General features: G+C 37.8%; 1 protein-coding gene across 6 annotated transcripts in view; it reads left to right on the top strand.

The window, feature by feature from the left end:
• Positions 1–17,952, top strand: part of FREM1 (FRAS1 related extracellular matrix 1) — a 63,067-nt gene extending 45,115 nt beyond the window's left edge. For 5 of the 6 annotated variants that reach the window (XM_038124966.1, XM_038124969.1, XM_038124971.1 and 2 more), the window contains 10 exons: positions 1,653–1,782; positions 3,181–3,253; positions 4,137–4,286; positions 5,519–5,757; positions 6,467–6,514; positions 6,778–6,936; positions 7,130–7,255; positions 7,932–8,047; positions 15,101–15,186; positions 16,566–17,952. In XM_038124966.1, coding sequence (XP_037980894.1) covers positions 1,653–1,782; positions 3,181–3,253; positions 4,137–4,286; positions 5,519–5,757; positions 6,467–6,514; positions 6,778–6,936; positions 7,130–7,255; positions 7,932–8,047; positions 15,101–15,186; positions 16,566–16,765 — 1,327 coding nt within the window. In that variant the 3' untranslated portion in view covers positions 16,766–17,952. The remainder of the gene's footprint in view (positions 1–1,652; positions 1,783–3,180; positions 3,254–4,136; positions 4,287–5,518; positions 5,758–6,466; positions 6,515–6,777; positions 6,937–7,129; positions 7,256–7,931; positions 8,048–15,100; positions 15,187–16,565) is intronic. The other variant, XM_038124968.1, reaches the window with a different exon arrangement.
• The last annotated feature ends 3,320 nt before the right edge of the window (positions 17,953–21,272 follow it).

The following is a 21,272-nucleotide window of genomic DNA, read 5'->3' on the forward strand; positions in this document are numbered from 1 at the left end:
TATTAGGCATACTATCCCATATCTCCTTGTGACATACCATAAGCCTCATGCAGAAAAATTAGAATATCATCCGAACTGGGCTTTGATGATAAAAGCCAGAAGTGTGAGTAGCTTTACAGTAGAGGCAATGCTTCTCTTTATTCCTGAATGTAGGGCTAAGTGTTAAACCCACTTATTTAATCAGAAGAAATTGAAAAAAAACCCCAAAAATATGCTTTTTCTGGGCTAAACTGGCTACTCACAAACCAGGACTCATGGTGAAGAAAGAGAAGCAGAGAGCTGTACCCAGGGGCAAAGCACTTCTCTGCACACTGGAGAGAGGACAGGGACTGAGCTGAGCTCGAGGCAGCATTTAGGCAGTTATGTGCTGTGCCAAAAGATGTCCCTATACACAAACACATCTGAGCATGGACAGCCCAGCTGCTCTGTGCTGGCTTACCGATGAAAAATCACCATTATGTGATGCCACTTCTTCTGGAAAAATGCAACTCCTTGTAAATGAATGGCAATCCATAGCACAGCTTTAGGAGAAGAGCAAAGAAAAAAACTCTTGTTTTCCAGAAAATACGTGTTTCAGTGAAGTTATCTGCTAGTAGACCAAAGGGGAATTTTAGTGGAAAAATAGCATTTTAATATTGGATTTAAAAGCTTGTGAGGTATTTTTTCAATTTAAAGTATTTATCACTTAATGATTACTGGTTCAAAAGACACAATTTATTGTTCATGTCCCAGCTTTTATTTGAATGCTGCTGGACTACATAGGCACATCCATCTTCTTTAGCAAAAATAAAGCAAATCAGCTTCTAAATGGGTTTCCCACAAAATTAGCATCAGAGGATAAAGGAGGACAGGAGGAAACTTCCACTGATGATAGAGCTAGTCAGCTGTGAAAGGCCTAGAAGTTTGTTTTAGTAAAGTTCAAATTGTAAATACCTCAGGTGATTTTCCTTATTTGCACTCTCATACATCCTTCTCTGACTCTCACTAATTTTTATTACAGCTTTAAAAAATGAAAGATCTTTATTGGCAATGCTGTGCAGCACACAGGCTTCTGAGGTTCAGACACTGCCCCCAAGCTCCATAAAAAATTCTAAAATTCAGGGCATAAGACACCTGGAATCAGATAAGGGAAAGATTGAAGAGTACAGAGTACTAAAGTAAGGGAAGTAGAGAAAGCCCTTGTACAGAGGCAGAAAAGTCCTAGAGCATACTCTTTGTGCTACAGGAGGAGAGATAGAGGATGGATGAAGGCAGATGGGTGGAAAGGAGGATATTGCTGAGAAAAGACTGGGGAGTGAGAGTATAATAAAACTGCAAGGCTAAGGAGGATAAACAGTGATAACTTGTCTTGGCCTATTGTTGTTATAGACAAACTGCTCTTCTCAAAGTTACTGCAGAATCCCTCTGGCTGTAAAACAAAGCTCAAGTGTGATTTAGGGTACATCAGGGATAGTCTGGAAGATTTATTACTACCTCTTCCTAATCAGTTAAATCACACAAATATGTTGATTTGGAGACAAAGACTCAGTATGTGTATTGGCCAAATCAGCAGTCGGGAGAGAAGGCTCCTCACACAGCCTCTGAGCAGCAGGGGCTGGGGGTGGCTGACCAGGTGGCTTTGCTCTAAACTCACATTCCTTTCTCTCCCACAGGCTGGAGTTACAGTGGTCTCGAATTGAAATGCTACAGACTGAATATGAGGTGTGTGAAAACACGGGAGTGGTGTCTCTGAAAATCACCAGGGCAGGACACTTGGGGGACTCTGCCTTTATAACTGTCAAGGTAAAGCCAAAAGCCAACAATCTAACTTAAAAATAATAAGTGCAGACTGTTATTTTATTCCTCAGATGTAAATATAATTCAATAATCATCAAAGAGGCCATGTCATTCAATCCATACTTACTGGGACCTTGTCCTTGCTACTATAAATGGCCGAAACACTTCTGACAAAATTTCTTGAGTTTTAAGTAGAAATGCTAATTAACCAAACCTGAAATGTTTTGGAGCAGCATTTCAGTTTTGATAAAAAAACAGAGCAGGCAGTTTCCTCTGGCACTGTGTTAGAAACTTGGTTTCCAGGATCTGCCACTTTAAAATCCAGGTTTTTGGGCAATCTGGGGCCTTGGAGCTTTTGTTTTGCCTTCTCAGGCTAGAGGAGCCCAGGAAGTACAGGTACTTCAACTACAAAGCCATGGCAGCCTTCTCCATTTCACCTCCTACTGCTCACAGCCGAGGAAAATCCCCTATACCTTCAATGACCGTCTCTGCCTTACGTCAGAAAGACTACACTGAAAGCTGCAGGCTATAATTTTGTAAAACAGGTTTTGTGCAACTTGCCTTCACAAATTTTATCTTTCCTCATAAAATGGAAATGCCACTATTTTATAAGCTCCCATTGCTAGAGAAATACCATTTTTTTCCCCCTCACAGCTTCTCAGGATTATAGCCCTAATAAGAGACATAATTTTGATTTTACTTCTACTGAAATTAGTGGGAATTTTGCTAATGATGCCCTCAGGGTCATCTTGTCCTACCCCTCACAGACTCTAGTGATTCTACTCCAGCAGTCACTTGCAGAAACAGGCCAGTGAAATTGATTCCAGCATCCAGAGCTGGAACACATATACAGTGCGGAAACTGACGTTTTCTGGTGCTTCCTATGAAATTTCAGGCAGTTGCTGGAATCCCTATTTTTACATAGGTAGGGTTCACATCTGTCCTAATGAGTCTTTGGGAGTGACAGAAGGCTCTATGCAAAAAAGCTTATTTCAAGATATCACAAAGGACCAAATAGGAAAACATGGCCAAGCTGTTGCTGCTCTTCTGAGATGACAGGATGTGCTTTTCCAGGAGTCAGGTATGGTAGTGCCCCCAGGCATGGCGAACAGCAGCGTTACCTGGTGTTGTCAAATAGCAATCTCAGAGGGGAATGAGCAAAACTATAAGATAGGGATTTTTTTTTATGATGCATTTTTTAAGCCATGAGCAAGAACAGAATGACAGTTGCACATAAGAACGTTTATTCTTCAGTTCTTTATCTTTTTTCCCAGTCTGATTATATGTATATTATGGGTTGGCCTCTCTATTTGAGATGTGCAAAGTATCTTCAGCATGCAGCAGAATACAGTGGTTTGGTGAAATGGGTCACAGCGTAGTATTTACTGTTTGATTTCTGCTCAGGTCAATGAAATATCTGCTAGGCTGGGAAAGGACTTCACAGTGACTCCCTCCAAGCTTGTTCAGTTTGATCCAGGTATGAAACAGTGCACTGAGTAACTCTAAAATTATTTCACTGATTTTAGAAGAGTAACCTGTTGCTTTGGAGAGTGCAATCTATTATATATCTATAGCTAGAGAAGCTGAATAGTATTTAAGACTTGGGCTTATTTTTTTGAATTGCTATGGGCTTCTTTAGTGAATTGGTATTCTTATTATTTAGCATGAGATTGCTTACAGTCTTTCACTTTGGTTAAAATATCAAAAGTGCTGAAATGATGTCTCCTAATCTCCCAACAAGTAGACTGGATAGGACTCACCCTGAGCTGATCTATGGGATGCTTTAAAGACTTCAGTCATTTTAGGTAAAGCCCAGGACACAGGTCAAATTTAGACAAAACTAACAACAACTTAGGCTATTCAAGATGTCCAAGGTCCTCTTTCATTCACATACAATCCTGAAGTTACCCAGTAAAGACAAGGAAACAAGAAAAAACAATGGTAAGATTTGCCTAAAAGGTTGCACTTCAATCTAACTTGGTTTTTGATCCATTTTCAGGTATTTTAAATAACTGTTCCGTCTTTAAAGTTAAACTTTTCAGATACAAACTCCATGATACATTTTCTCTTGAAAATCACAGTGGAATTCCTAATTCTATGTATTGCAGTGCCATTTTGCACACCTACAGCAGCGTTTTGTTACAGTGTATGCACTTCGACTGAATCATCACTGCCCAGGAACAAATTCAAACTTAATGTCATTTGGAAGAACAGCAGGAGTCCAGTCACTCAGTAGGAGAACAATAGCATACACAAGCTACTCCACTCTAGCTGCAGACATGTTAATTAATCTATTTCTTTGACACCCTGATTGATTGAAATAGCACTTAAAGAGTAATTAAAATGTTTATTTCTGTTAGGAGTGTCAACCAAGATGTGGAGTATAGCAATTACCTATGACGGATTAGAGGAAGATGATGAAGTCTTTGAAGTAGTTCTGAACTCCCCTGTGAATGCTATTCTTGGCACACGGACAAAAGCTGTAGTGAAAATTTTGGACTCAAAAGGAGGTATTCTCTTTTGATCTTTGTGACTAAGAAGGTGGGACAATCTTGGCTGAATAGCTACTTATTTTCAATCACAAGTTGTTCCTAACATTCACCATTAGACCGAATTGCCTAATTTATTTTTAGAGAAAACAGGCTCGACACTTGCAGGCCCTTTATTCTCTCACACAATCATATGCATCCTCTTAGGAAACACAGCATGAGGAAAGCAATGAGTACAAAATGAGAAAAGTGCCAGGGAAGAAACCACTTTTCATAACAACATGAGTTCAGTTTGCATTTTACTACAGTGGGAAAAATTTGGTTTAGATCCATTAGATTTTTTCCCCAGTTATTATTTAGTTGTTACACACCCTCTAAAAGAGATTTAATTTTCTCTCAAAAAAGAAATGCAGCAAATTAACCCATCTCTTAGCAATATGTTTCCCAATGCTTAAAAAGCACAGTCTACAACTTCACAGCAAATAGTTTAGTCTTTGAAGACTGCATTGTCATTATGTTTTTCAGTGATCAAACGGGCAGTGCCTGAAATCAGACCAAAAAAGAGGCAACTGTAGAAACAGAATCATTGAAAAACAGTAGAAAAACAAAAATAATAGAAAAGCAGCTGCAGACTCTGACCGCTGAAGAGTGTTTCTTCTGCTAGTGTTTAGTAAAACAATATTTTAAATATCCACATTGCAATGAATTAGGCTTCATCTTACAAAAAGCCCCTTTAAAATTTCAGATTTGTTTTCTCTTAAATATTCCTAGTGTAAATCAGGACTTAATTGACGCAGTGACTTTACTGAAACAACAGTATCCCGGATTTCCAAGAAGAAGTTTCTCTAGCCATGATGGAAGTATCATCAATGGTAGTTAAAGTTATAGTTAATATACAGATACCTGTATATTCACGGCCAAAAACCCCAGCACTTCAAAGCCCAATATAAGAATGAATCCAGGTGTTTTCAGCAGATGCATGGTTGAAATTCTGACATGTGGGTAGACAGATGCATACATGTGGGTAGACAGATGCATCACATATAAAATCTTACTTATATAGATAGCAGTTGCAATTATAGTCATAGATAACCCCAGAAATGAGGGTGACTGAACAAACAGCAAATCAACTGCTTCAAGTGAAAGAATCATCCAGCTTTTAAGGACAAGCTGTTTATGTGCCCATGTCAACATGACCAGTTATTTGCTCATGCAGTTAGAGCTGACCATCTGCCATTTTTTTATGCTTTCAGGTCAATGCAGCTATTCCCATTCTTCTGGCCAAAGCAAGCATGACTTCTGGGGGAGAGGCATGCTGTTTCCAGCTTCCTCAGGCTCCTCATCACCTTCCAGGCCTGGCAATGTTTCCTTGGAAAGGATCCCACTGCCTCCTTCCAAAGGGATGAGAGAGCATGGAGGGCATCTGTGGCAGGAGCACAGCTTGGTGAATCGGTCAAGGACCAGGCTGAGAGTAACTGGAAATGGCAGAATAGTAAGATACTTCTGTAGTTCAGCAATGAACTGATTTGTGAATTTATGGTGATGTGATATCTCCATTTAACTGTCATTTTTGTAGCAATTCTATCTGACCACACAATAACTATAAACTACATGAGTTTGCTCTGAGTCAGACCTGGGGCTATTTAAAAAAAAAACTGTAAGGAAAAAGCCAAAACCAAACCAAACATTTTGAGGATCCATGTATGCAAGAGAGAAATAAAATCAAGACTTGGGGGAAGAAACAGGCATGAAGAAACTTCAGCAATTATGAAACTTCCAATCTTATAAAAATTATGGATAAGTTAGAAGTTGGAACCAGGGAAATGTATAGAAGCTGTGCATCTGGTACTGAAGTAATAAAGCTGAAAATACTGTCAGCTTAAACAGGGAATAGTTATTTAAACCTTGTCCACTGATTCTCCCGCTTAAGCTATATTGATTTAGCTAGGCATTTAGTAACTTCCTGCTGTTGTGACCTTAAAAGTTACTGGAATCTGTTTTATGAACACTGAGCATTACACTTGTAATTCGTGCTTTTTAATGGCTCCTTTCAGAAATGATATGTTTCTATACTAAAGGAGAAAGAACTAAACCAAGACATGCTCTACATGATGTATAACCTAGTAGTAAATGTTACATAAAATCTTGTTTCTATAATACATGAATACACCCATCTCATTTGGCTGTTCTATGTTTTTCAGGTTCCTCCTTCATCTGTATTTAGAAATGAAACAGATGTGATTTTCAAAGTAAGAGTATTATGGGTATTGGTTGGACATTTCCACGATTTCTTTCTGATTCTGCTCTTTCCGGGCTTTATTACTCCTAATAATTTGTTATGTCTAATACTTTATTTTTCTATCTTTCTTTTTCTTTGGTGTAATTTCCCTTGATTTATGATAATTTGTATAATTAATTTTTATTATTTTCCATTTAATTTATTTAAGAGCTGCTTGTATGTACTGACCCTCTCTTTTCCTCTCTTGTTCTTGTGTGATACTGTAAAACGTAGTATCGCGGGATTGTATCGCTCAAAATAGAGGATGACACCTCCTCAGCTGAAGCCAAGAAGAAGGCACAATCACAGATAAATGTCATCTCCTCTAGCAAAACAGAAATCCCACTGGCTGATAAGGCAGAACTTGCAGCTGAACCAAGATCAAGACATAATGTATGAAATCTTTTTTTTCCATGGGCATTTTTACCATCTGTTTTCAGTCATATTGTTTTCCAAAATGATTTAACACCTAGAAGAGTTTTCACAGCAAACAATTTTAATATAAGACCTAATTAATCTGTTTCATTTCACTTGTTTTGTGTAATTATTTTTCTTCAAATATTCAAATGACATCTTCTCTTCCCAGGACTTTAACTCTTTTCAAAAGGCTTGTACACCAGATTTAAAGGGTCTATTGCATTATGAAGAAAGCACACAGAAGTTATTTCAGTGTGATGGGATATCATGGAAATTCTGGAATTCCCAAAGCAAGGTAAAAATGTAGTCATGTGTAGGTATCTAAATCAGAGCATGGAGTCTATGATTGGTGATACCCTAAAGCAGAGGACCTTTCTGCAACTGTTATTTACTTGAACAGAGTATAAATGTCATCCAGATGCAGGTTTGCTTTCAGCAGAAACAAAAGCTTCCCAGGATATGATGAGGACTCAACTGCTGAAGTTGCCTTTCTTCTCTGTCATCCACAGATGCTCCTGGACAAACCACAGGGGCACTAGTGTTGTGGTGCTTGTGTCAATGGGGGCATAGCACAGTCAGTGAATGAAGTCTGTGGGAGACTAGGTGGAATTTAGTAAAATAAGATTACTTGGGTATTCTGTAAACGTACATTTCCCCCACCACTTAAGATGTCATGCTGAATTTTGTTGCACTGCTTTCCCCATACAGACTACAGGAGACAGAAAATGGTGTCCAAACGAATATAAAATCTTTAGAGGATTTTTTGAACTGAATTCTTCTGTCACCATTAAAGCTACTAACTATAAACTGTAGGATCCTGTTTCAGGCATTATTTATTTAAACCTTTTAAGCAATGCTTTAGCTTTATTTATAGACACCAATGTTCATGCTTGGTTTAGTTCTGGACACTAGTGCACAGACTGTCTGTGCATAGACAGAAGTCTGTTTTACCTCTTCCTCTTTTATTTTAGCAGGCAACTATGAAGAAATGCCCCTCTGGATGGACTTACCATGAGGGCAGCTGCTACTTCCTGGTAGGAAATCACAAGGTCACCTGGAACACTGCTGCTCAGGCTTGCAGAGAACAGTAAGAGACCACCATGCATTTGCAGTGCACTGCTGTTGCCCTGAGATGAATGCTGCTCTTGAGACCAAATTTATTTGGATAAGCCCAGCTTTGAATGTTCTGCACAGCTCCCCCCAAAAATTGCATAAATACTGGGATTCAAGCACAGTGGATGATAGAAATATTAGCTTCATAATGCTTCAGGTGGTGATGCTATCGTAATCACAGCATGAATTCCCAAAGCTGTCCATCTGCAGTGAGGATACTTTCCTAATGGGAGAGTTAGTTTGGGAGAAGAGAAACTCAGAGTCAATAGAGACTCAGAATTTAATCCTCTCTCACCCTGTTGGGTAGTGCCCACTTCCTTAGCACTAGCTGCTCTTGATATAGCAATGGTAAAATATTGCCAGCTCCTGTGTGCCTCACTGTATTCTTCTGAAGATGCAGCTTTGAAGATTCTGTAAGTATTTGAAAACTTTTACATTCAATTTAACACTGCCTTTCTGACTTTTTAAGGATATAACAACAATGACAACAACAACAATAACAATAATAATAATAGTTGTCTCAAAGTAGGAGATAAAAAACCTGCCAGTCTTGTTTTCTGGATACTTGCTTTGAGATTTTACCTTTAGGGGTATTAGGTTAGCACTGGAAAAAATGTTAGCCATGGTATCATGAAGCTTGTCCAAGGATAGGCATGCTCTGTATCTTGTCCTGAATTGTGAGCACCAGGTTGAAAACTAATCTGAAAAATAGGAGGCACTTAAACAGACCTCTCCATTACTCCAGACCTCTCCATTACTCCAAAAGAAAATTGAAACAGGGAAGAGTGGGAAATGATAGAAACAATGTATGTTCCATAAGTAGTGGAAGGACATGCTGAACAGTGAATCATGGCCAAGCATACATAACAAGCATTGATTCATGCCACTTAGTTATGCCAAATTATGTTGTCTTGGTAACATGCAAAAGAAAAGTCATTATACTACTACCTCCTAGCTGATGGAAGCTATTCTTTACTAAAATGTAAATGTTAAGTCCTCTTGTGAGCTGACCCTAAATATGTTAATACTTGGTTTACTTACAATTTCAGCTCCTGAAATTTTTTGTTATTTTCTGCTTTTATTATGCTACTTGTTAACAAACAAAGCTATAAAATGGGATTTTTTTTTTTCCTGAAGGCTTCAACAGCGAATTGATCTCTTGGGACCATATGTCACTCTTCTGGGAGGTGCTTCCTATCTTCTAAAATAATGTGGTCTTTGTGACCCATAGTTTTTGTAGGTGGTAGCTTCTTGATAGTGTGCAATGTAGATATTAAACTGAATAAAAGTAAATAAATGTAAAAAACAGTAACTAAAGGACAGTATTAAAAAACTACACAGAAAATCATGGCATATCACTGAATCCACAGGGAAATGAATCCTAGGGCAGTACTAATTCAATTAATGTCATACTAGCATAGACTAAGGAAGATTTATCCCAGTAAATGGAGTACTCCTTGCCTCCATCTGGAAGTAATTTACAAAAGTACAGCTCCAGGAACAAGCTAAAATGTGGTAAAAGAACATAACTTATTAAATTTTATTTTGTGCTTTTCCCCATCTCCTCCGGCAATCATCACCACCACTAATTGTGGTGTTTCTGTTATTAATACTGATTCTATTGACATTTAAATGTTTCCTACAGGGAAATAAAACTACCATGGAGGTCAGTCCTCCATTTTCAATAGATCAAACAAACTAGATATTAAATGAAAATACTAGAATTGACTTTCAGTAAATCAGCCAACTTCCATGAAAAAAAGAATAATTTTTTTACTACTACAAAAATTGCATAATTTTAAGCTCCTATTCATTTGTCTTGCTAGAATTTTTTCATTATGCAGAACAGGAAAAGAGCTCAAGCATTGTTGAAGTTGATTCTCTAACAGTGTCCTGCCCTACCCTTTCTGGGACAATCTTGCAATCTTGAGATGATGGACTTGGGAACAGGCAATACAAAAAGTATACAGAAGTAGGCAGGCTGAAAAGTGTCTGGACAAGGGCCACAAAGTTGATCAAAGGACAATAAAGCCTGCCATGTCAGGCATAGGTGAGCCCTTATCACCGTATTTCAATATTTAAAGGGTGGCTAAGAAGAGGATGGAGACTCCCTTTTTACAAGGAGTCACATAGAAAAGATGAACAGCTATGGGAACAAGTTATTCCTGGGAAGATTCCTAGTACACACAAGGGAATTTTTTTTTCACTGTGAGATCAGCTGCTAGAAGACTCTTCCCAGGGAGATAGTAGATTCCCCAATATCAGACACTTTTAAGATTTAGCTAGACAGAATGCTGGCCCATCTTGTCTGGACTGTCCTTTTGCAAAGAAAGGTTGGAACCAGATGATCCTTGCAGTTCCTTCCAACATGATAGCTTATGATTCTATTCCACCACAATAATGCTATCCATTTATCGTGGAAGCAGTTGTTTTCTGGACATAACTACATATGCATGGGCTAATGCAGGTCTATTTGACATACATTGTATCCATCTGTTGCAGGTGGTATACAACCCTTTTCTTTAGTTTCGGTGTTCAGCGGTAGAAGCAGACAAAAATATGTACTTGTCTTGACACAAGTTTCTATATATCTGTGTTAAACTGGGGATGGGGGGACAGGGAAATCATAGTTAACTGCTGTGAAAATCTTGCACTATTTCTAACCCTTCTCCAATTCATCGGAGAGAAAGGTGATTTAAGAACTCATTTCTCTAGCTTTGTTTGTATGCATGAAGAGACTCTTGGCAATGTGAAGAGAAGCATCTGGGGGATATTATGGCTGAGTGATCCCACAGCAGTCTGATTTAGAAGCAATTTTTATGATTTATGCCACAGTCCTTGTTTATCCAATAGGAACATGTCCTCCCCAAGGGTCAGTACAGCCGGGCTCACTTGTGCATGAGATGGTTTCACTGCTGTCACTGAAGGGATGGAAGAACTGCATAGATAGAACCCACAGTTGTGTCTTTTGCCTTGTTAGTCATATTATACCTCTATCTTTTTTGAAGTTGAACATCTAATTAAAGCTCAAATATTATTAGATTTCAGGTCCTTTACTGCTAGCTGTGTAAGGCAGGACATGTTATTTCGTTTGATCAGCTACTTGTGGCCCCAGTCCTTTGGAATTACAGGCAGAATCACATCTAAAGTAATAGATTAGATACTTCATGATGGCTCAGTGTTCCCTAGTGCAAAGCAGGACAGAAGCCTTCTCTAAGTGGCTGGTTTAACCCATATTATTGTGTGTGACTCCAGCAGAGGGATCCAGATACCTGGAATAATTTTAAAAGCCTTGTGTATGCTAGCTGGCTTTCAACTGCCAGTCTAGAAGTGCAGGGCTCCTGCAAGCTCTGCATCATGTCTGCCACTCTCATCCAAATGTTCTGAATGATAGGAGGTGTTGTAAGCAACACTAGACAGCTATTTCAAGGCATCAGGGTAACTCCTAGGTGAGCAAACAAAGGACAGAGATAAGCACAATCTTTCAGTCACCCCCCACACCCTTCAACATCAGTATAGGACATGGATTTATTACAGTAGTTCAAATAAAATGTTGTGTTCCACGGAGACCTTCATGTGTACTTTTGCCAATGTTAAGTTTACCAAAATGGTACAAAAGTCTTAAATATATCAGACAATTTAGTGGAAAATCAGTGAAGTCTTTGTGCTAAGTATTTTCAGTATAATATTTCAAGGTCAGTAGCTACCCAAAATGTTTCCTTAATTTGTGCAACTGCTCTAAGATAAAGGATGCTCTTGACTCAATAACAAAAATGATAAAGCACGCAGGAACAGTTTTAAATGGATGGTTTAGCACAGAAAAAAATGGTATCTGGGGGTTTGTTGTGGCTTCTTTTGGTTGGTGTTTGTTTGTTTGTTTTTGGTTTTGTTTGTGTTCTTCCCCTAATAAGGCATTATAACCCCTTATCTTGACTAATTTACATTAGGAAGTGTTAGATGCACACTCCATAAATAACATTATCTTGTAATTTCCGGGGTCTGATCCTATGCCTCAAGGTTCAGTGAGTAACATTATGAAAGTGCTATGTTCTTTCAGAATGGTTTGCATTTCCCCAAAATACATAACCCCCTAAACAGGTATAACAATTAGAACAGTTGTTCTCTCTTCAGTAATGTGTTTCTTAAGCTGTACTTAAAAAACACTCCTATAGAGAAAAGATTAGGTTACATTATAATTATTGTAGTGCTTTCCTTTTGCAGTGATGAAATCTCTCCCTGGTACATGGATTGAAGTCTGAAACTGTTACTGCTCAGACCGCGCCTGTATGTCATACATGATAGAGCAGTTACTGCCACATATCGATGCTTTTTGGTGCATGATGCTTTATGCTCACCTAAAGTAAATTACTTAGTTCCTGGGTTTTGAGTGTCCTTAAGCAGAACTCAGATAAAATGCTCTATTTTTGTTCTTGTTCACCTAGTAGTGATACCACAGAAACTGCTATGCAAATCTCTTCTCAGGCTCATTTGGTTAGTGCAACCACAGTCCCTGGGAGCTAGAATGGAATCCGGCTGCTGAAGCACTTAGCCTGGGAGGACACTCTGAATTAACTATGTCTGCTTTCCTGGACTATGTCTGTAGAAGAAGATGGAGTACGAAAATTTCCAGCACTGTTTGTCAGTGTAACAGCTTTGTTCCTAGCTTGCCAGTGATTCTGTGCTTGGCAGATTGGCCCAGAAGGGTGGAAGCCTGTCACGTCTCACCCTGATGAGAGGCACAGCTGAAGCTCAGCTGACACCTTCACTGGGTGCAGTTTTGGGGGCCTCTACCTTAGTGGGTGCACAATGCTGACCCTTACCAGACAGTTCTGAGGCTGTTCTGCCATTCTGCCTCTAGGTGAGGAGAGGGTACACAGGTGTCACTATGAACCCTTACATGCTGTTCTCTGGTGGCCCAGGAACTCAGAGTGCCCTTGATGGCCCTGGTGTTACTGCACAGTGCCTGCCCCAGGGCAGCTGTGATTGCACAGGCAAGGGCTAACATCCAGCTGACTTGTTGGCCTTGGCAGATCCACTGTGCAGAATGGAGCAGAGGGCAACCCTGCTGCTTTGGTTGGCCTGCAGGGATGATGGAGAACTTTGCAGCAGGAGCAGTCCCCCTCAGAAATACAATGAATTTATTTCATATCCTGGCCCTGTGGGCCTAGATTAGGGAATGGTCCAGATTTTGTGCAGTAGGGACTGTGCAGACTATTGTGGACTACTACTTTGAATTATTCTCATGTAAATTTTTCCTCCTTCCCTAATTTGTGTGGCATCATATGGAATCCATGGTATCAGTACTCCTAGAAGACATACAGGGCAAAAACGGGAATGGAGCACCAGGCGTGGATCTCTAACTAGGCAGGATGCTTAATGGTGGGCTTGCACTCTAGCATCTGCTCATGGTCTCCATAGCGAGCTCAAGTCTGCCATGCCATTCTTCAGACCTCGTGCTGCCCCAGCTCTTAAAGAAGACAGTCATCACTTCATCTGGAGCAATAGTGATCTTCTGTCTCTGTTATCTGGCAAAAGTAATGAAATTAGTAAAATCTTTACAATACCATTTACTTATTCTGATGTTAGAAAAGTTTTTTTTATCTCTTAAAATGCTTTTATGAACGTGCTGTTTGCTCTGGCCCTATCAACTGTACCCAGGATATTCTGGGAGGCTGAAGGGGTTGGCATCACTTTTAGACTGGGCAGCAGTCAGAAATATGGGACAAAAGAAATGCCAGCACCAGAGATCAGAGGGATGGCAACACCAGGCGTGACATGTAAAAAGTTGATATATCAACACAGACACAAAGATGGATAAATAACAAAGTGGACCCACTGATGGCTGATGGTTTCCAGCAAATGTGAAGAATGACATTTGTCTCTTTATGCCTAAAGCTTTAGCCTGATCTCTAAATGGCTTAAGAGTAGCCTGCTGGCGCTTATGCATTGACTTAATTCAGAAATAGTCTGCTTAATACAAACCACAACTTCTCTCCAATTTGAACTAAATGTGTATTCACTGCAGACAATCCTCTGAAAAATGCGCTGCTTTTCAGATACCAAATTTCTTGTGATGAACAGCTGGGGGAACTCATGGGATACCCACATTTACTGAGTGCAGGTTCACAGGAGGATGGAGAACCAGAACATCTCAGCTGAAACCCAAAATTGAAAAGGATGAAAATGCAAAAAATAAAGGGTTGGGCTAGAGGAAGAGGAAGGAAATGGAGGGGGGGATGATGTAACAGTCCAAATGTTGATTTTAGAGGATGTGTGTGTAACTGGGAATGGGAGATTTAGATTAGATGTTGTGAGAAGGTTCTTCACTCAGAGGGTGGTCAGACACTGGAACAGCCCCCCCAGGGAAGTGGTCACAGCACCGACCTGACAGAGCTCAAGAAGTGTTGGGACAATGCTCTCAAGCTCATTTTGTGGTTCTTAGGGCTGTCATGTGCAGGACCAATAGCTAGATTTTGATGGTCCTTGTCAGTCTCTTCCTACTCAGGACATTCTATGATTTTGTGATTCTATGATTACTTCTCAGAACCACATTACCACTTAAATGTATTATTCAAAGCTTCAGTATTGTCAAAACATGATTTTAAAAAGATATCCCCTACTCTATTACCAAAAAGATGAAGTTGTATCTTTCAGTGGCTTGGATTTCAGTGTAGGAAGTTTATTATTTTATGGCAAATAAAGTATCAATAATTGTACCAATAGTTTAAAACACAATTTGTGAGCATGAGGCACATATTTCCTGTATATATTTCCTTCAGTTGCCAAACTGATTTAATTCTCCTGTTAGAAAAACCAGACTAGGACTTTGGTTCCTCCCCAGGTAATCCACAATTTTACGACTTCATCTTCATGCAATTATTCCTTCATGCCAGTAAGTTGTGGTTTTCCTGTGACTCATTATTTATATGCTTTATAGTAGAATCAACACCCGTTGTTGATAAGTTGATGGGAGCTGTCTGTCACTCTGTGGAATGCTAATTACCCTGCCCTCTCTCACTGAGCTTAGGTACCTGGCGAATCTAACAAGTGTAGCTAATGAACAACACATGCAGTGGCTGTGGGACTTCAGTGGGAAGATGTCCTTTTGGATAGGCAAGTATATTGGCTGCAATTCCCCTCTGCAGATTGCAGTTCCTGTACATGTTGAAAAGCAGAAAATGCTGTAGCAGTTCAAGCCCAGTTTTCAAACACTGTATTGTTCTCAAATTTCTGCTACTTTATTATTTCAGTGCAATGCATAAACCAAAAAGTCATAATTTACCTGGCTACTTTTATAAGTCTTTAGCAAACAGATGTGTTTATCATGATGTCTATTGCTGGACTGTTTTTGTCTTGAAACCTTTCCTATTTTGACACAAGCTGATGAAAATATTTCTAGCTCCTACAATTTTGTTTATCTTATCTTTCTTTCAACTGTTACTTTATTTATCCCTAATGTAGCTTTTTCTTTTATTTAGTTTTAACTTAGATAATTATTCGTGTTACTCCTAATTTAATGATGTTGTCTTGTGTTAGAAATCTTATTAATTAATTAGACGATAAGCTAAAGAACATTTCATCATATCATTCCAGATTTAGCTACTTCTTATTAGGCATTTAATATTTAATTAGAAATGGGAAGAAGTTGGATGTGTCTTCTTAGTACCTCCTTTCTGTAAATGATTGCCTTAGCTCATAGAGTAGTGCTACTTCTTTTTTCTAACCTTTCTTGTTTCTGCTATACTGTCCTCAGTGTTCTTTCTCTCTGACTCTGAACTGCAATTATCACCTCTTAGCAATTTGCTGAGATGGACCTATGAGGTTTACTAAATTAACTTAGAAAAATACAGTTAGTTTTGGATCATGTTTTATGGTATCATAATTCTGCTAACCTGAAAGAAATAAACTTATTTGACAAAGATAAAGACTACAAAATTGTTATCCCAATTCTTATTTTGGTCTCTCATAAGAAGACGAGTCATGTCTGAAATTATGCCATGCTTATTGGTCTTAGTAACTCAGAGGCTAGGGGAAAAGATATGTTTTATATTGTACTAATAAACACTAGCTAATTTTACAACTGTTAATTTAAACAGTGTAAATCAGGTCCACAACCATCAGCAGATTTTTATAGTCAGAAGAAATCTGAAGGTGTCTGATGCTGCCCAGACTCCTTGCTATTTCAAGTATCAAAAGAGAAACCTATGAGGTCATAGACATGTAATAGATGAAAGGAGAAAAAAAAATTAGATACACACTATTGCAGAGAACTGTATTTTCCTTTATTCATATGGCACTAACTGTGATTCAAGTAGACTAATTAAATTGTAAATTGTGTTTTGCTTGTGTTCTATCAGAGGTTTTCTTTTTCTCTCAGCATGCAACTATGCATTTTTTTAATGAAGAACAACTTATAGAACAGCATGACTCTCTTGGCATCTGGCTCCAGTGACAATAAACATCACTGATTTGGTCTCACTGATTTCACACAGGTTTGAATGACCAAGTCAATCCTGGACACTGGGAATGGAATGGAGGAGAGCCTGTAACCTACACAAACTGGAGAAGAGGCTCCTACCACTTTCCAGTGAGAGGAAGAAATTGTGTATTTGTGCAGAAGCGAGGAAAATGGCAACCAACTGACTGCAAGAAGGTCAAACCGAACAGCTATATATGTTCAAGAAAGTTGTAATGGATGGAGGACTCCTCTGAAAGAATATGGACATTTATGCTATTTTAGTATGCTAGCAGTGTTAGAAAACCATTCTAATTATCAGCAAGGCTTATTTTATATGCTGCCAGAGGTGCAGATGCACTGGCCTCTAACCAAAGTATAGAGATCAGCTGCAAAAATTAAGCCTAGGTTAAGGTTTTGAAATCTCCCCAAAGACTTTGATCTGTCACTTACTCATATGTATTTTTATACCAAAGAGCTGGGTCTCAAAGCATTCCTCACACTTCTGTGAAAAAGTACTTTTTCTTTAAAGAAAGTACCACATCAGTTGATTTGCTTTGCTCTTAAAGGAAGGCTTGTGAACTGCAGTTTTACTCTGCAGTCACAAAAAGAGGAACGCTTCTGGGGCTGGAAATGAGGGTAGACGGTTGTCTAAAACCGGATCTTTTGGGTCATGATGTGAGTGATGTCATGTAAGTACTGGAGTTTGTTTGGTGGATACCCTAGTACATCTTACAAAAGCACCAATGCCTGGACATTGCCTGGTGATAGAGTACCAACAGGAGCAAAGCCTTGTATTTCTTCTACCTCCCAAGGCCAGCTTCAGAACCTAATGGATCTGCCCACAGAGAGTTTCATCTGTTTCACATTCCTAAGCAAAAGTTTTCTTTTTTTTTTTTTCCAGAACTGCAGGATGGTGCTGTCATTTTTAGTGTAATTAAATAATAGGACATCTCTAAATCAAATGTTATAGCAAATGATGATTTATTAAAAAAAAAAAAGTAAAATTAATCCTAGGATATTATCTGGGGATATTATCTGGGGATATTCACTGATACATGAACATCAATAGGATTTATATGTGTCTATAAACCAATGTAATCATGAGACATATTTTGTAGTAAAGCAGTAATGGATTTTGAAAAGTATTAATCTAAGACCTTATGAGGGATTTGATGCTTTTAAAAATAATTTTTAAAAATCCAGATTTATTTCTAAGAATGGCTTAAAACTCAGCAATTAGTAGGAAAAAACAGCTGGCCAGAACTTATTATTTTAGAAAAATACTGTTGCACTATAACCATTCTGTAACATTATGGAAGATTTATATTTGACTTGTCAAAAGCTTGCTTTTGGAAATTTTTACTGCCAGCCTTAAAATTACAAAAAAACCCCAACCAACCAACCAACCAACCAACCAACCAACCAACCAACCAACCAACCAACCAACCAAAAAAACCCCAAACGCAAACCAAACCAAACCAAACCAAACAAAAAACCAACCAAACAAAAAACCAACCAAAAAAAACCAAAAAAAAAATGAAATGAGGATCCAAGCACAGGCTTCCTAAAAAAAAAAAAAAAGTAGACCTCCTCTCAACAGGAGCCAGTGTGTGGCAGTTGGTTCGGAAGTGAGTAGGGTGAATCTGCCCTGCACCTATGAACTTTCATACTTCCCATCTGCCTGCCTGCTGCTGGCAGCTGATCCCCGCCCAGCTCATCTATTCAGCCAGCCTCTGGATCAATTTTGCAACAGAGCTTCAAAACCTCCTTCTTGGGTTCATCATAGCAATTTCTCAGTCTTGAAAGGGACAGAGCAGAATCACCTCTCCTCCCGGAGCTGAAGGACACTGTTTCAGGGGTTATATCTTCCTCCTCTTTGCATTTGTCACACACGGGTTACTCATCCTTCTTCCTTGCCTGTGACAAGTTATATCAACACATGAGCAGCTAACAGTCTTTGTACATAGGAAAGAACCTCTCTGAAAGGACTGCTGACAGTAAATATGGGTGCATTGCAGAATCAGAGCAAAAACATACTGGGGATAGAACCTCCTCACCTTTTTTCTTGTTATCAACAGATGCAGAAAATAAAATATTTCCAGGATTTCTCTCAGGTTTTTTTGGAGGTTTTTTTTTTTTTAAGGTAATAATTATGAGAAGTTTCTAGACACTTCTGCTGGACAGAAACTAATTTGTTTTAGGACTTTTCTAGGTCAACATAGATATACTACTTGTTTCCAAACCAAGTACTCCTGAATATTTGGTTTTGGACCTGATTTTATTCCTGAAAGTTTTCATTACAGAAAAAACCCCAAAACCCCCAAAAAAACCCCAACCAAAACTATCTAAAACAGCACTCTCAGTATCTTTTAGTGGAATTCCAGGGAAAATTGACTGAGACATAAACTTTTATTTCTTTAGGGCCTTTTTTTAATAAAAGGTATAGAATTTATTGGTGCTAATTTGATAAAGCCTATTGAGATTATTCAAATACCTCCCCCAATTATTTAATAAATTAATGATATCAACAAAGAGGGGATTTTGACAAAGGTGCTTGTTACTTAATCAGTAACTAATACATGACTCATACCATCTCACACACCTGTGACCTCAGGTTTTGTGAGAGTAGGGGAAATTTTTGTGACAGTAGGGGAAATTTTCCCTATTCTGTACTTCATTTGAACTACTTTAAAGTGATTTCTGTGTATGAAAATTTCATTACACAACAGGTTTTTAGTTGTGAAAACTGCATGAGTTTACTGGCTTTGTTATATCTAGAACAATACACTAATGAAACTAGAATTCTTATATTTCAGAGCAAGTATATTTCTGCCCTGAAAGGCTGTTGAATTTTTTTCCAATACAATTAACTGTTCCAATTTAACTAATAAATTTTATTTTTCCTCTTCTTAAATAGGTAATTTTTCACAGATCTTTACACCTTTTATTTTTTATTAGATACAAGAGTTCAAAGAACAAAACATATTCAAATCAGAGAAAGCACAATTTTTTTTTTCTGTTGACATAGGAAATTATGGCTTCTAAGAAGTTTAGTAATGGATGAGCGTACAGTCCTGAGGAGCTTTGGGGATTTTTTCGTCTTCAGCATTTTTGAATTATACGCTGAGTAAACTCCAGGAAAAATCAGTATTTAGGGGATCCGTACTATGAGGAGTATTTCAAAAGGCTGAAAGTAAGAAAAATGAGCATGTAAATTCTGGTGTTCACGTATGAATGTCACACATTCTGGATAAACAAAGGATTTACTTCACCAGAACTATCCATAGAATCCATACCCAAGAGCAACAGAAACAAAATGCTAAGTGAAAAGAACCTAGCAGTTACCTTAGATTTCAATACAGGGATGGGCTGTGTGAGCACTGTGTGTGCTTGTCACTTTTAACCACTTTCACTTCCTGTCAAATATCTTTTAAATATGTCAATATTTCAAACAAATTTGACAGGGAGGTAGTTAACTCAAAGCCAATGATTGTGGAAAAAATGGATAGGCAACAGGTCACAGGAGCACTTATTCTGAACCAAAGTATTCTAAAACACTTGAGTTTTTACTAACTTCATATATATCCAGTATTTAGTCTGAAAAATATCAGAAAAGTTTTCCAGATCTTCTTCCTACATATGGACACTTTATTGCATGTCTTCAAGACTTTATTCACTCAAATTATCAAAATAACTTTGAAAGAATTATGCATAAGATTCAGTGAATACTGGTGATTCTGCATTATTTAAATCACAAGATTGGTGCTACGGTAATTCTTCTAGTCAAAACACTATATATATTGTCATATTTTACTCTGTAATTTGTGTTAATAAAAACCCAAAAATATACTTTGTTGAATATGAATTTCTTAATTTCAAAATTGCACAAAAACATATTTTTAGAGATAATAACTTTAGTTATTAATATAAACAATATAAATTTATAATGTAAATACATATTTATAGACATTTATATATGATATATATTTATTCTATTATTTATAGTTATTTATAGTTATTTATATTTTATATAAAATATATAAATATAAATAAATATTTTATATTTTAATATATTATATATATTTTATTTATAATATAAATGATATAAATTTATCATATAAATACCCTTATAGTTAAGCATAATATCCCTTCTGTTTACTCTAATCAGCTTCTGAATTCAGTTTCTGTTTCTGTTTGAGCCTATTCTTGCGTGAATACTATAAGGACATTTGTACCATGAGTTAACCACACATAAAAGAGAAAATGCTGTTTATTTTGAGAAATAAATCTAAGAAAAGGTATAGGTCTGCAAGAAGATATACAAGAAGAAAAATGAATTTAAGCAAGAGTGCCAGTCTATAAAAATTAATTTTAATATGACTCTTGATTTAAAGAAGGATGTGAAAATAGTCCTTGTCCCTCAGAAACCTCAGTCTTCTTCAGAAGAAGTTTTCCTCCCTTGTTACCCTTTAAGAAGCTATGCTGACTGTAGCATGGATAACTGTGTTACTTAAATATTGTTCTCTGTATCAGTACATGTAAATGATATGAACAAAACATGAACAAAATAGCTCTTGTTTCCAAAGCTTTTTTTTTTTTTTTGGCATTGAGGTAATGTAGTGTTTTCAATCAGAAGTAGTCCTAATCAACAGGACCTCACAGGAGGAATCCCATGGTTTAGAGGTACAATGGAGTCCGAGAGAGCTGGTCAGTATTCAGCATTCCTCCCAACTCAGGACAA

The sequence above is a fragment of the Motacilla alba genome, chromosome Z, assembly GCF_015832195.1.
Source record: "Motacilla alba alba isolate MOTALB_02 chromosome Z, Motacilla_alba_V1.0_pri, whole genome shotgun sequence".
Taxonomy (NCBI): Eukaryota; Metazoa; Chordata; class Aves; order Passeriformes; family Motacillidae; genus Motacilla; species Motacilla alba.